This window comes from Anser brachyrhynchus, assembly GCF_964034855.1.
Source record: "Anser brachyrhynchus genome assembly, chromosome: 3".
Taxonomy (NCBI): domain Eukaryota; kingdom Metazoa; phylum Chordata; class Aves; order Anseriformes; family Anatidae; genus Anser; species Anser brachyrhynchus.
In genome coordinates, this window is record NC_137696.1 from 47,546,566 (window position 1) to 47,563,602 (window position 17,037).

General features: G+C 36.8%; 1 protein-coding gene across 6 annotated transcripts in view; it reads right to left on the minus strand.

The window, feature by feature from the left end:
- The window catches only part of DISC1 (DISC1 scaffold protein), a 202,323-nt gene that overhangs the window by 108,027 nt on the left and 77,259 nt on the right, over positions 1-17,037 (minus strand). For all 6 annotated transcript variants that reach the window (XM_080584388.1, XM_080584387.1, XM_080584390.1 and 3 more), the window contains exons 7-8: positions 10,748-10,802; positions 6,182-6,284 (exon numbers count right to left, since the gene is read on the minus strand). In XM_080584388.1, the coding sequence (XP_080440514.1) occupies positions 6,182-6,284; positions 10,748-10,802 (158 nt within the window). The remainder of the gene's footprint in view (positions 1-6,181; positions 6,285-10,747; positions 10,803-17,037) is intronic.

A 17,037-nucleotide genomic window follows, 5' to 3' on the forward strand; every position in this document is an offset into this window, starting at 1 on the left:
AATGAAACCAAGACATCCACGTTACCAAAACACACAGATGCATGGTTGAAAAGGTCCTTCAGCCTGTACTGACATCTTCCAGTCTGACTGGTCCCCTCTCTAGCATACTCATTCCCAACAGAAATGCCTAACACCAAAGCTGGAAGGCTGGTTTCTTTTTTTTTTTTTTTTCTCCTTTCTTACAATTGCTGTTTGAGTCATGCAGAACTTAAATAAGATCTGAGTAGGCAAAGAGGCAAGAGCACCAGTATTAAATTTTGTGTTTAGTATTTATGTCACGTTATTTCTAAGCTACACTTCTATGCAGGAAGAAGGGGGGAAAAAAAACTTTTTGGTTATACTACTCGAAATCACTTTACTGGAAATCGGTATTTCCAGTCACCTCCCATTTGCAGGTATTTACTGATATTGAGATAGTGCTAATTATAGGATGATGACACAAGATCTCCTACTGGTATCAATCAGAATACATGTATTTTTAAATTACTTAAAAAATCACCTCACTAACTTCTGTGTTTGGATCTAATTTGCATTTGCAAAGACATAAAGAAAGTTAATGACGTGCATCCCACAGATAACTACATAATGAATTCAGTTTTTCATTCACATTTGCTTAGCTACCCACTAGCCACTCTGTGGCTATCTGGTCCTACGCTTTAGGCATTCTCAAGAGAGGAAAAAAAATCACATACAGCACATGAAGAAACTGCAATATTTATCAAACATAATGTATTCTATTCACATACAGGAATCAGACCGAATGATGACTAAAAATACATTTTAGTTTACATCCCTCCTCCTATTCCCAAATTATTTTCTCACTAAGGAAAAAAGAGAAATGTACCATTTCTCACATATGATTTTATTTCTTGCAAATCAACCTACAGAAGGAAAATAAATTTTCCTAATATTTCTACAGTTGCATTTATAGTTGCTTACATACGATCCTATTTGAATTTTCTTACTGGTTTAAGTTTATTTGATCTGCAATTTATTTCCCCAGAAAATTTTGTGCTACATACACCCACCGTGCTAACAGAAAGAACATAGTATCGTGTTCTGCCATATGCTTCCCACACCTGATGACAGAAATTTTATAAACATGTTAAGAGCTACTCTAAGAAGCAATTGTTATAATTATCACACACAGGTTTCTAAGCACTGACATCAAGCTATTTTTTTGGTTATTTTTAATTTTTAAAAAATCTATTAAATGGTAACCCAAAAGATTTCACCAATAAGTATTCACAAATATGTATGTCAACCATAAAATCTCATGCCATCAAGAGTACTTGTTAGTTATATTTAGCTAAAGCTACAGATTTAAAACCATGAACAATATAATACAATTCTGTTATATGTTTGGAGAAAAATTTTGGACTAACATCTCAGGAGTATGAACTCAAAGTTATTTATCACAATAGGCAAATGCCAATCAGAAGTGAAGGAGCTGCTGATATGGAAGACCTGAATTTTAACTGTTGATACAAATAGCTCTTGACACTCAAGAACAGGCTTTTTTTTCATATGAAATCTCAACATGATGTAATCAATCTACTATATTTGTTCTACTACCTTCAATAATCTGAACACATCCAACCCCTTTTTCTTTGCCCTCCAAACTTACTTTTACACTTCTTCCAAGGAAGAAGTACTAGGGAAGAGGAACTTTTACATATGTGGCATCATCTCTAATGTCTTTACTGCATCTTTTATTATACAGTCTTAAGATTGAGGTATTGGACTGACAGGAATAATAGAATTGCTATGCTTACATTTCATTTATTCTCTCAGAACAAGATCAGCTATATTTGCATATGTTCTGGTGCAAATACACCCATACTGTAAATTAGCGTGACAGCAACAGAAAATACAGTTCATACAGAACATTAACGTTGTCTGAAGCTATCCAGGTAACCATTAAAGGCTGAGGTATACATCAAGCTTTCCAAATCATTACATCATAACACGTGTAAGATCTGACAATGTATTAATAACTGTATTCTTAAGTTCATCTAACTTAAGGGATACATGAAACCAGATACATGCAATTGCATTCAGATGCCTTTTAGCTTTGACACTGTTCCAAAATCCCCTAAAACTAACTGCTTCCTCACGGAAAATGCTATATTAAATGAAAACAATGTAACATCTCTTCAGAGGAAAACAGTTGTTCTCAGTATCCATTAGCATTGTTATTTGAGGAAATTATTTGAATGACTGATCCAACTGCTATGGTAAAAAAAAAAGCAGAAACATTTATCCTTGCCTAAAGCTTCCAAGACTAAATAAAAACTCCTAAGTATGTCCAGCAAAATTTACGCTTACTGCATTTTATATATACACTATTAACAGTTGCCTCTGTATCTCCTACTATTCCAAGGCTGCCTTTAAATAACTGCATATTACCCAACTGAAGATTCTCTCACCTTCTAACATTTTAGTATACCCGGGCTGTTGATTAACCTTCTGTTAGCTGAATGTCAGTTCAGGGGATACGTACATGCAATATATTGCTTAAATGTTGTCCAGTATTTTTAAGGTGGTGACATATTTTTTAACTATGCCTTATTTAAGGGATGAGTATCCATGTGTTAGGCATAAATGAATGACAAGAACTGAATAACCTCAGCCTTCTCTATATTATCCACTGCTCATTGTTTTCACTTTGTTAAGTAAAAAAAGGTTTTTTTTGTATTTTTTTTTTTTAAATCTCCTTCTTCCTCTTTCCTCTTCCGCATTTATCACATCTTTTCTTCCCAACTAGTTTCCCTACTAGCTGCAATTCACTCTGCATCCTGGCTTTTCTGTTTTTATCAATTCATGAGCTCAGACTAAAATATTTCTATTTTTTTTTGCAGAATCTCGTCTCAACTTTCAGGTCTTTAGAACATTACTTGTCATTCCTGTATCCCTTGCATACTACTCTGCATTTAGCATAAATGAGTGCCATTATTACACTACAGTGTCTGCTGTTACAAAATTACCTTTCACCCTTGATTTTCAACCAGTTCCCTCCAACTACAAAAATCAGATCGAAAATACCTGCTGCCTTGTATGTTTTTCTACCTCCCCCACTGCCAAGCTGTCTTCATCACCTTTCATTAACGTGTTTAATCATCTTCAATGTTTCCTTCCCAACTTACAGTCAGTTATCTGTTATAAACAACCAACTATTATTATTAATTCCATGCTTTTGATGCTATTAGTTGACCCAGAAAGCCTCAGTTATCTTCCATTTCTGATGGTAGCAACTAGGGACTGCTTAGGTATTTTCTCTTCTCACAGGGACATTAAATCGCATTGTTTCGCATCTATGCCTGAGTTTCAGAAGACATTTTTGCATTTTTGGTATACAATGCAATATCTTTTCCCCCTACTTGCCTATTTCAGCATAATTTGTTCCTCATCAAAGTTACACATCTCATCTTTTTCCTCGCATCTCTGCATTATCAATTCATATTTGGTTATATGCCAGAAGTTCATGTTTTTCTTTTAAAATTCCAGTAATTCTCTTTACACACACACACTTAAGGCATGTAACACCCTGCTTCATCATTCTCCTGCTTTGCAGTTACAGACATTTTCATTCTCCAAAGCCTGTATTTTAAATTTTTTCCCCCTTAAAAGAAAAAAAAAAAAAAGTAGCTCACTTATAGTCTTAAAGTCACCAGCTTCCTACAAAGCCAGGCTTGAAAACCCATAATTTTTACAACAAGAAAGAAACCCAGGAAGTGTGGTACAATGTACCGCATGTCTATACAATTGTGTTTCCTAGGGTACCCTAGGAATGGAAGCTAGCCAGCTATGGAAGCTAGCCAGATTCAGAGACATCAATAATTAAGTCTTGATAACCACACATTAAGTCACAAAGCCCTCTTACTGATGTCAATAGACACAATTTTAGACAGGGATTATCTGGAACTTTTTTGATCTTTTGCTTTTTTTTAACGTGTCTCTGTTGTTTTACAGTCCAGTATGCCTCGGACAAACTACTCTTTGCATATGAGTCCAGACACATTCTTTATTAGCAAGCTCAGGATTGAAAACCAATTTCCAGATGTTCTTCAGAAGGCTTCCACCTGCGACCTTACTCTAAGTAAACCACCTGAAGACAGAAAAACTTCTGGATGCTTATTTTCGTGAGAAAGCATTTACAGAAGTGGGGCGTTCTCTCAATATCACTGGTGCTTTTCATCATCTACTACATGAGCTAAACAATTTTTGGATTTACTTTTACACATACTATAGCTAAGAAAGAATTATTCTATGTGAAAGTATAGGTTAAAGAGGCATTACTACAAGATTTTCAGTTGTGAGAGACCCCACAATGTCTCTGGGCAACCTTGCTCCACTGTTCAATCACTCACACAGTAGAAAAAGCATTTGCTTAAGTTCAGATGGACTTTGATCTGCTTCAATTTGCAGCACCAAAAGCCAGGACGTGGTAACAGTGGGTGCTTGTTTCTAACAGATAACTATTCACAAGATGGGAAGGGGGTGTCAGAGGTTTTCAAAGATGTTCATGAAAGATGCTGTATATGAGATTACAAAAAAAAACCTACAAATTCTGTTCAGGCAGAATTCCCAGAAAGATAATAAAAGATTTTTGCCTTATCGACAATTTAAGATTGTACCGTTCACAGTCATTAAAATTCCCTGAAGTAAGACTTTTTCAGAGTAAGGAAAAAAAAGAAATAGTGCTTCTTATCAGTACCAAGATTTCTTAAAAAGCATGAAAAGGCAATCATAGTCATAGTACTGAGAAAACAATTTATAGAAATATCAGCATTAAATTGTCTCTTGAATTCATCCCTGAAACAAGCAATCTCTTTTAAGAGCTAACAAGTATAAAATATTGTTACGAATGTTTTGGAAATAGTCCTCAAGTTTCCATTAACTCTCCCAGAGTGTCATACTGAAGTACGTATCTTCTGGCCAACTGCTTCCTGCTGGTAGCACGAAGTGGTTGCATATCCAGTTTGGGGGCTATTTTGTTCTCCATAAAGTCATACAATGGCTGGGGAAAACTTTGACCCCATTTCTGAAAGCAAGAAAATTACCTACATTCAAATAGCCTAAGGGCAGAGAAGGGTGATTACTCAGCTTACCTTCTGGTGGACACAGAGAATTAAATAGGGTTTCCATTCTGAAAAGAGTCATGAAGAACAAAGAATCTGACCGTGCTCAGCAGCAATACAAGATCTGGTCTTTAATTTCCTTTAGGATTTTGCTCAAATCTGACATTATCCACTTCTGTCAAACAAACTATGTGACACCGCACAAGGTTTCAATTTAAAACTGTTCTGTGTACAGTTACAAGATCCTAATATCTAGTTGAGAAGGCAAATGACCATCAGATAGCTACAACGTGTCACTTTGACACATATTAAAAATCCTCTGGTCTCTCTTCTTTCTTTAGTGTAAGACTGGAAAATTTCTTGTACCCAAGTCTACGTTCCCTTCTCTTCAGCTTCCTTCGAGACGAGTGTCTGGTGGAGAAACATATCTGTACACATTTGCAAACAGTTTGCTGAATTAGAAAAGTCACCTCTTCAAACTTAGAGAAAGAAGTGCCCTTTTTTCCTTTTTTTTCCTTAGTAAACGTGCACTAGTCCCAAGTAACTGGCATGTAAAACCATTATGAATCAGACTGTAATCACATTTCAGTGTTTTACTGGTTGTAAATAACATGCATGAGTGCTCCAAGGACCAAATTGCTTTTTTGCTGCCAACATTAGTTGTTTAATGATCTGAATAGCAGTAGCAACCAATTATTTTACTCTGTTTTAAAATGTCGTTTACAGCCATATTTGCAATTATTACACCTTTATTATGGATTTATTATGACTCTCAGCTAGAGAGCTCAAACATTTAACTTGTAACGTCCAGGAAAAGCTATTGATAATTATTTACCAATTTCACTTATGGAAAAATATTGTGTTCTCTGCCCATTTACTGCCTACCACACAGGATTCTCTTAGCCAGTAGTTCCCATCCGTGGAGAGACACCTGAAGCACCTTACAGAGGATGTGACACAGCCTGGTTCTGCCAGACTTGCCATGACTTCAAGGCATCTAGCTAAGTGCAGATCAATGAATTTTCCCAAGAAGGCTCAGCTGTGTAAAGGTCTAACACACTACTCATCAATGTAAGCCCTTCTCATCGTCTAAAACTTACCTGATACAGCCAGCATTTTGGCTTCAAGTAGAGCAGGTAGCTGAGTCTCAATATCACTCACTTTCCTCCTCAAAGTACTGCAGAGTTTCTGACTTGTGCAAACCTAGATTGAGGAAGACAGCCATGATATATAATTCATTCATGTAAAAATATAAGGCAATTTAAATGGGGCTTCAAATGTTCTTGGTTTACGGACATGACATAACATCCTACAGCACAGTAAAGAAGCTTAATAAAAAGTGATGTATTTACAGAAATATCAAAGATGCATCAAGATTTCCAGGCTTTGCCACACATTCTGTTATAAAAATAGAGAACAGTATTAGCATTAGCTACCTGGATGACAAAGGACATGTTTCACCACTAGATACTGAGGTTTATTTAGAAGAAAGGCCAACTGACACGCTGTACGTTTTCAGATTAGCAGTGATGCCTAGAATGAGTGGAATGTAAATGAGACAGTGTTTGGAGTTTTAAGACCTCATAACGCAGAATGCCCAGTGATTTTTATACAAAAGATACCATGCCACACAACTAAAAAAAAAAAAAAAGCAGCTGTCATTCTCTGAACAAGCAATAACAGCTCAATATTGTATTTCATTTCACAATCAGGAAACACAGCTGAATTAGGTTCAGGTTTCTGACTTTCCGTCTCTCTCTCTTTCGTCTTTTTACCTGGAAGTCCTTCAGCAATGGATCATAACTGCTATTAGAAACACGGGAAGATATAGGGGAGGAAAAAATAGATTAAAAGACAGGAAGTTCAACTGTTTCAATACTATTGGTGTACACTACCACCTCAGAATGACCTTTTTGTATTGTACACAGATCATACAACCACATATTCAGAAGTGTTCGTTCTTACTCGATATTGCATCATTTGCAAAGGAAAGCAAAATGAACAAACAGAAATCCATCTAACGCCTATACTCTTGTTCTGAAGGCAGATATCAAGTAGTTGCTTAGAATTGCAGCTGACACTTGAGAAAACATTGCATTCATTGGAAGCAAGGGTAAAGCAATAGTCAAGAAAGAGACAGACCAGTTGTGAAGAGATGAGATGTGAAATGAAATCTCCAGAGGAAAGTTTCCCTGCTCTTCTTGATATTTTTTTCTCAAAAACAAGTGTATATACCATGCATATTAACAGAAGCACAGCTATCACGCTATTTTTTAAGAGCCTTACAGCGATAATATGACTTATCTGTTTGCATAATTATAACAATTCAGATATGACACTAACTGTAAATCTTATCAAATGGTTAATAACCTCTAGCTGACAGCACGTTATAACCATAGATACGTCGTGATTTTTTCTTGAGTCAACTACCAACACAACTATCCTCCAAGCATAAAGACTTCAGTCTGCCTATCAATTTAAAAACATATATCTCATCACTTCTTCACCTATTATAATTTTTCAGTTCCCAGATATTTCACTTTATTTCAGTACCACCTTCTAAATGACTTGCCTGCTGATATACTTTAAATGTTAAAATAATCCAAACCTGTCAGAGGTGAAAAAACATACCCAAAGAACCCAAAGGCCATTTCTGTCTCACATCTCCAACGTAAATCTTAAAGTTTTTAATGACTTCCTTCTAAGCAGTGTTCTCTCTTTAGGGGTACTGAATGGCTCAGTGAATTGCAATTAGATCAGGAATCTTTCAGCTCTAGGAAAACTGCATGAATACAGCCCATGCTGGTGGTAACTTAGAGTTATTACCACTAGACAGCTGTTTGGCAATTATGCAAAATTAGCTGGGAGGAGGTTTAATCAGTTTCTAGTGAACACTGCCCACTTTGTAAGCAGTACTGTCACAGAACGAAGCTTGCTGGCACTCTTTATTAATGGATCAAAGGCAGGGACCAGAGGCTGAAAGGAGGTTCCTCTAACTCAGAGATGATTCTTCTGGAACATGAGATAAGCACATTACTGAGCCTCTGCATGTATCTATGTCACACACATTCTGTGGATAAATGAAAAACATTAATCTTCAGAGCTATCACATGGCATAGTTCAACAAAACTAAATGAAAGACTGGGCAAGGCAAAATAATTTAACATCCTCTAAACTAATAGCTCTGCTTCTGCATTACATCAATTCTACTCTATGAGCTCCAACTCCTTTAAATTTTTCTAAGTATTTTATCCTAATAACAGCTACTATTATTCATTACAGTAGCTTATTCAGCCACTGAGGAAAGCTTATTTCTTAGCTAACAAAGATGACAAATTCTCACAAACAACACCCTCCCTTGCTCCACTTCAACACACTATCCTCATCTAACCGTCTGCATGTCCAGCACTTATGCTCGGAGCCCCAGCAATGCCCTTGCCTTGTTCCCAGTGACCAGCTCTGCTGCACTCCATCAGACAAGGAGCTCCAGTTCTTTACAGACCAATCTTACAGCATCTATTTTAAAAATCCTCTTCAGTGTTTTACTGGTTAGTTGGTTTTGTAGACTTCCAGAAAAAAGAAAAAAGTCTCTTATTTAGGAATAAATCCTACAAATCTGGTCTTCAGATACATAAACAGTACTCAAGAAGGCAAACTATATGAAAACAGTAGGATGCTGTTCAGCAAAGGTATGTGAAATCAAGCTGAAAAGAAGCAAAATATCAAATTTACCCATGGTCATCCTTTTCCATCTTGCCAGTGTATGATGTTAATCTGAAGTGGCAGAAACAGGCAGAAGGACACAGACTAAAACACTGAAATTAACTCTTCCTCGAACGATCTCAAGGAAAAAAAGAATTTTAAGTAGCCTTCACATTTCTTTATAGCCGTAGTTTAGAAAAGACATGGAAATTCTCTTTGCACTGCCTGAAGAAGTCTGCCTTGATTTCCCATACAGCACAATTTTGCCACATGCAAAAGCACACATTAATTTGTGAAGAAAAAATGTGGATAAGGGGGATTATTCCCTTCACTAACAAAATAATACTAGCTTTTGCAGCCTCAGCTGAAAATAATATAGGTAAGGCAGAAAAGGCCACATAAATACTTGTGGTACAGGGGGGAGGAAGAGGCCTTTGAAAAAGTAGCATTTTCCCCATACAATAAAAAGGTTTTAAAGACCAGCTCTATTCAGGTTGAGAAGAAAACAATATGATGAGATGATTTGAATAAATCAAATAATAAATGATTTGGAGGAGTCTGATTATCTGCTTCCTATTTGCCTTCTCTAATAAATAAAAGCCATCACACAAGAATGGAATTAAATTAAAATAATATTTTACCTACTGAATATTTAAAGAAACAAATGTGCTGTGGAATTCTACCACACAGACTTCTCAGTTGCTACCCAATGTTTCAGCTCTTATTTAAGAAGTCTTTAGATACTATGGTTATAAAATAAAACTTAAAAATGTACAGGCACACATTTTCAGAGGAAAAGGCAAAATCTGTAATTTATGTTTTACTTTGCATATAGCTTGAAACAACAAATCACCCTGAGCTACCAAATCTCTCATTCATTTTAGTGGATGATCTGTAGGTCAATTGCAATCTTTTCCTTGACACTTTATTCATAGCCATTAAAAATACAGGGGGGAGTGTCATATTACAATGTCTATACTAATATTTCCCAAGAGGTGTGCATATGCAAAGAATAGAGGAGAATTAACTCAAAATAAAGTAGAAGAGTAGCATGGATAGGTATTCAGTGCAGTCAACAGCTTTTTTAACAGTGCATGCTAAAAGTATTTGGTATAATGATTCTGAAGAACAAAGGATAATTTTTCACTAATTTTTGGAGAACTATTTCTATTAGGAAACTAACATGAAAAAAAAAATAACTTATTTCCAAGAATAAATAAATTAATGATTAAATAATATGAATATTTTCCCTTTCCTGTTCCATACAGATCTATAAGAATTAGCTAAAATAAATAAACCTCCTTCCTAGAGCGCTCCAGAGCTTAGGCACTGCACTCTTAGGCACAATGAGCATTTTATGATAAAAAGGAAACTTTAGGAGTCTCTTTCTTGGAAGGAGGACCATGAGAAATAAGAGAACTAAAAGAAGAGTATAACATGTCTGATTAAAACCAAGGTATGACAAATACACCACAACAATTATTTTGGCATTCTTATGAAAGGGTGAGAAATAGATTGCTAGCTTATTGTTAGTGAAAGAGATGCAAAAAGAGGAACTATATTAATATTCTTCCTTCACTCCAACCAAACCAGTCAGGTAAGAAAGTAAGAAGCAAAAGGGTGAAAACATTCATCTGTGACCAGAGTTCACTTTCTTTTCATGAAGCGCTAAAGAGTCTCTTCCTAAATTGAGGCCAGCAACAAGACTGCTCCCTGGTAAACATAAGGCAAGAAACAATAGATTACTCCATCTGCTTCCTTAAAAATAATCTCTGTGGCCTGTCCAAATTAAGTATCTTTTTATAGAATGTATGTTTAGAAACATTTAAATGCAAAATCTGTTCAGAAGAAACACAACAAAACAAACTTTCCAAAATACAGCCAATTTATTAAAATGCAAGATATTATCTGCTTCTCTAAATATTTTGAAGAAAAATGAAAACTGATAACTGACGTGTACTTACTTTGGCAGTAGTTTCTTTAATGGACGTGCTGAACGATTGTTCTTTTTCCTGAAGGCTAGAAGGGATTAAAATAAAATAAAACAAAGTTGACCTTCTCTGCTCATCACGGTCTGTTTCACAAGACACGTTTTCATATGGAAGCACATAGGCTTTAAGGTGACTCATAACAGCACAAAAAGACAAAAATCAAGACAAAATCCATAAATTTCTAACCAACTTCTATCCACTAAATCCCATTTGTTTGCAAACTAGTTTATAGAGTAGCTTTACAGTTCTTAATTAACTGGTTATATTTTATAACACATTTCACCATCTAAACCACAGTTACGATTACTTGTGTAACCTTTGTATCTTAGAAGTTCGAAGCAGGGTCCAGGGCTGGCTCTCCGCTAGGCTACCAACCAAATACCTAACAAAAAGGCAGTTCTAGCAGAGTTTGCAGTCAAGTCTCGTCTTACAACCCAGTTTCCAACACTGCCAGGAAAAAATCAAATGCAGTCACTTGTTCTCATGGTAATTTTAAATATCACTACTCATTTTCTTTAGTTTAATAAAAACCGGCAAAATATTTGCACCAAATTGATTCAAAATTCATCTGAGATTTTGAGCACAATCTATGCTTATGTGAGCAAATCCAAGATTCTCTTCCATAAACAAAACCAGTTAAGTTTAGCACTTTGATATTATTGAATATAAAATAACTCTGTGATTTTATTTACAAGCACTAAAGACACAAGTTACATTTTAACAAAGTTCAAAAATTCAAGCCAAATCAAAGGCTAGGAGTGAGTACAGACATTATTCTTGCCACAGTAATAGTTCCCTCCCTCCTATTTTGCAGGTGTACATTTTATACAGTGTTCAGTTACATTATCAGACACCATTTTCTTTTCCGTATGACACCTCAATTCAGTGTACATGACAGTCAGCACTCCCCATCAGCAGCATTTCAATTCTTCCTTTTAGCTGCATTGTAAAAATTCTCCTCCTTTCACAGCCTAAGAGTGATATTCTGCCTGAATAAAGAAACTTTAATCTATTTCTCAGCCTTTCTTTAGTGTTCTTCGCTGAAGTACCCAAACATTTCAGAAACATCACAGGATTTATTTCAATGATACCCTTGCAAGATAAGGCAGCTCTGTATCCATTTTCCAGGTGAGAGAAACACAAAGGCGCTGTCATTCAGAATGCACGTTAACACCGAGTGCCCACTTCGACGTGCACGCAGGCCCTGCTGCCCACCTCTGCGCACTTCAGTTTTTCTTTCTAGAACTTGTTAATTCCTATTTTCCAAGCATAGCACCTACTGAGTCCCGCTTCAAAAGCCAGCACTCATGTAAGTCCTAATGCCAATGTATATCAGGTTGGAGCTGCGTTCAGTTACTGAGATCTACAGCAACCTGGCTGTAATACCCTGCCCAGCTTCACACGGGAAGCGAGACAGACTCGGAGGCAGAATTCAGCTGTCCCGTACACCATTTAATTGCGTTAATGAGGAAGCTATTTGTATTGCTTTCCCTAATGCCCTGTTTCACGGCGCGCACACCTTTTCGGCCTGCGGAACAGCAAGGCCAAGCACCTCATTAACACCACAGCGCGCCGGGATCCCTCCAGCTCCAGATGAGGCAGGCCCCTCAGAAATAGCTTATGGCACTGTCAGCTAACGCCTGTGCAAAGCAACAAACACAAATACAGATGGCCAGGCCCCACGCGAGTGGTTTAACAACATTTCCCACATAGCATTCTCCGATTTCTCCCTTAAAAACCTCTTCTCCAGCAATACAGGGGCAAAACGCGAAACGCTACACGTGAAATTATGCCATTAGCAGCTTCCTGCCTGCCCCTGGGCATGCCAGGGGGAACGAACTCTTTCGCCATTTCTCTTCTCAGACTGGGGAGCTCCCAGGGACTTTCAGCATCAACCACAAGCAGCGTTTGAGCTGGCCAGGTTACGTAAAAAGGAACCGGGCTTTGTGTACAGATGTCAACTGGGAGCAGCAAGGCTGCAGTGTGTAATTGAATGAATAATGGGTGGCTGACCCAATTGTTCTGAAACTGGCTTATAAAATTCAACTCTAAAGATCCAAGACATAATAAAACGTAAAGTGCAGTTATAGCCAGAAGAACAACAGTATAAAGATGGCACCTCTATTTAACAGACCTCCTCAGTGTGCATTTCCTCTCATCTGTTTATTTTCCTCACAAAAAGCCCCCCTCCCTCCCCAGGTTCACACAATGGTTCACTCCTCTGCACAACTCACATAGCTAACAGCAAGTGAGATCAATTTTTAATTTCTTTTTAAACTATACATCCAAAAGAGCATTACAAACTGTGATCTAGCTGTAGAGCCCTTGTTGCTAACAAGGATGCACAAACCCTTGTGGACTTTCAGGTGCAGTGCTGAGTGGGAAAAAATATCCTCTTTACACTCCTGTTTCTTTTTATTAGCATCTATCAAGTCACTGAAAAATAAATATGGAATCACACGCTGCCATTTCAATGAAAGCATCATTTTAAGAGATAAATTTATATTAATCTGAGCAGTATCAGTAAAGAATAACAGCATCAAATAAATCATAGTTCTGACTCAAGCTAGTGATAGGCATTAACCACGGACTGTAATCAGTTACAGCATTCATGCAGACTCTTACAACTGTATTTTTATTATTTACAGCATTAATTTCACAGTAGGATCTTGTTTTGAACTTGTTAGCCTTCAGCATGCTACTGTAGGAATTCCCTACCCCTTGTAGGGATTAGTCCATCATACAATTCACATGCAACAATCGAAACTGGGTACAAACCAGCCGGGGTTACCAACTACAAACTGTTTATAACCAACTTTATTCCCAGGCTTTCTTCTTCTGCCACAAAACACTGTCACAGAGAAGCCCCTCACAAGCTTTCCAATTAACTGACAGGCTAATGCTCCAGCTGACCCACAACAGAAACCAGGCGGTCAATACCAATTCATTCTACCAACAAAGGGTTTTAACAGCCATGATCTGTTACATGTGACTTGAACCAGAAATAGTATTTTCTTTTACCAGCACCCTGGAGCATTATATTTCATTTTAAGAGGGGTATGCCGTCTGCTTAGAAGTTGCTTTACTTACAACTACCCAGGGAAAACGGCTTTAAAAAGAGCTCCTTAGAATAACACTGAATTCTTGCCTGGGAAGAAGGCCACAGTTTTCACTCATTGCTATTCTTCTCTGGCAGAACAGCTAATCAAGAATCTGACTGCTTGTCCTCACAGTCGCTGCAATCTATTATAAGGACCATTTGGAAGTTACTTCTCAAATTCAATATAAGCTAACTCCATCGCAGAGAATGCAAAGTTCTTGACCTGACTGATAGAAGGACTAGAATAAGACAGGAATTCAATTAACGCAAATTTAACTGACTAAATGCAGGAAAAGAAAGGTTATTAACACTTGCAGAACTGACATCAATCTATACATCATATGCAATTTTCTCATTCATGCACATAGTCATATAAGCTATTTAAATTGTTTGCAATGATTTACACACATTAGGATCCTAATGAGGAGAGAAGAAAAGAAAAGCAATGCAGACTTGCTACATCATTGGGTCTCGTTGTATACATATCAGACCAGAATAGGAAAGCAGAAGCTAAGAAATTACCCTTTTTGGATGATAAATGAAGTAACACATTGGCAAAACAAGGACTTCAGCTGGAGAACTGCAGGAGGATAGGGGAATGTCACATATACAGGATCTGAGGCTGACTTGGCATGTAATAACAGACTATGGGAAAAATTTTAAGGCGCAACTACTTCAAGCAAGCCAGTGCCTTGTAAGCATCTCATTTTAGTGACCTTGAAGGAACACAGATATTGAGTATGTCGAATTTTAATAATATAGTTGGAAACTGCTGAGATAATGTTCACAGTCGGAAATGGTGTGCAGGCAAAAAAAAAAGCATCAATGATTCAAAGATTCAGTACAATAGGGGATAGAGAAGGAAGACTGGGAATCAAGTGGTCTGGTCACTCTATCACAGGCTTCCTACATTAGAGACAGAAGACATTAAATGTCATTACATAACAGTAAGTATTTAAAAAGCCTTTTAAAGAATATTCTAAGAAGCTATGATTTACATGCAGGAACTGCAGATACTATGGAAGCAGCTTTGTTCAGAGGAAGGCTGAGTAGCACAATACTGGGAAGAATGGCTTTCTACTAAAGGAAGGCATGTTTCTGAATTTCTTTCCTTCCACTTTGCTAGTATACTTCCCTTCACATATGAGACTATTGTCTATTCATGTTTGGCTTCCTAAGAAAAAATTCAAAGAATGAAAATGGGCAAAGGCAAGTCATGCTGATCTCTACATTCAAGATATATAAATATATACAGAAACAGTTCCTGTATTAATGACAAAATATACATACATTGACAAAAAATGTAGTTAGAATGCAGTCTCTATAACTGCACAAAAGAACATACTACACGTGGTACCAGTATAAATAAATAACTAAATTCTATACTGGAAATTCTTATTTTCATAAGAAACTGAGCAAGCATCTCTGATCTAAGCCTGCAGGGACTGAAAGACAAAGGGTGCCCTTTAGAGCAAGTATTCTTCCTTACATTAGTACCACCTAACAGACTATTCTAGGTCCTGTTATTTCACTCCCTAGCTCCATAGCAAATTACGGTCAGCAAAAACCATATTCCAATTTCTTTAAATCCAGATGCAAGTCAGAATGTTTTAAAATTACTCCGATTAAGGCTGTATATATATGATAAAGCATGATGGGCTGAACCTCAATTCATATGAATATGCATTCCCTCCTAGATAACACGATTATTAAAGAGTATTTTCTTGATTATCAGCAAATTCAAACAGTTTACAGTATTGTTTGAATTTGGCCTTTGAGCAGTACCACTGCCCGATAATCAATCAATAACCCAATACAGCCTGCAGAGAGCGTGACTTTTCTAACTTGAAGTTTCCTAACAGAATTCCTTCTCAGATTCTGAAGTAACAAAAAGCTGTGCTCTCTCAGAAGATCAAAATATACAAGCCAAGCTCTACACTTGTAATCTTTATTTTAGCAGCAAACAGAAACTGACCTTCCAAAAAGCCTTTGTCCAGACCTTTGTAAAATCAGAAGTGTTACTCAAGGAACATTTGGTGTAAACATCTACCACAGCCTACATCAAGGAAAAAATCCAACAAAAATCCAACCGAAATTTTAAGTCTAGGTACATCAGTGGGCCTTTAAGGAATAAATCCACCATATAAAAATCAAATCAATAACTTTCTTGTACTTTTATGGTTCCCTTGATGTGCATATCTCAGAAGGCTTTGAAGACAATTCAGAAAAAAATAAAAAAGGGAGGTTTTGAGCAAAACTGTACTTAACAGGAGGCAGCTTTACACTAGGCAGGTACAACTAGAATTGAAAGAAAGAATAAGAAAACGTACTGAAGTTTTCTTGAGAAAAATTAACAGCCATTATTACAGAAACCACACGCAGATTTTTACCGGGACAAGACCTACAGGGATGTTGCTAGCCCTGTGCTTCTGCCCAATTAAGAAGTTTCAGAACTAGATTGCTTTAAGTATACTAAGGTGAAACAGCACTACTTTGCACATTTATCTTTTTTTTTTTTTTTAAAAAAAAACACCATAAAGTTTGAGTCTACTCAATCAAGACACTGGATGACAAGTTTATCTTCATTCTGTGTGATCTGTCCATAATCCTGACTTGCTACACATCTGGATATTACCATAGGAGAAAAGCAGTATTTCAGTCAAGCACATAACTTCCTTTTCAACTTTGTGCAATGATCCATGGGCCCTTGAACAACAGGATATACACATCGCATATCTCGAGACTGGGAAACAGAATCCTCCCTGAAATATAAGTCAGAGTTTTCCAAATAAACTCTGATTTTTCTTTACATATACAGACCATGGAAAACTTCTATTAGAAGACAGAGCTGATTAAACATTGATAAAAATGCAGAATTTCTGCTGAATTGAATAGAGAAAATCCAATTTCTCTGTCTAAATCTGTCAGTGCTCTTGAGGGGTGGACTTTGACATGAAATAGAAGGAGAGAAAAGTTGTGTTTAATTCACACTAAAGATGAAATTTGTGGCAGTTACAAGGACTAGTCACCTGAATAAGAAGTAAAATGCAAAGTGTCACCTTGGAAAGTTTCCAACCTCAAAAATTAATCTGATTTGAGACAAAAATTATCAAGAGATGTACTTCAAGGTACAGGAGCATTGGACCTTCTGCACATTTCAATC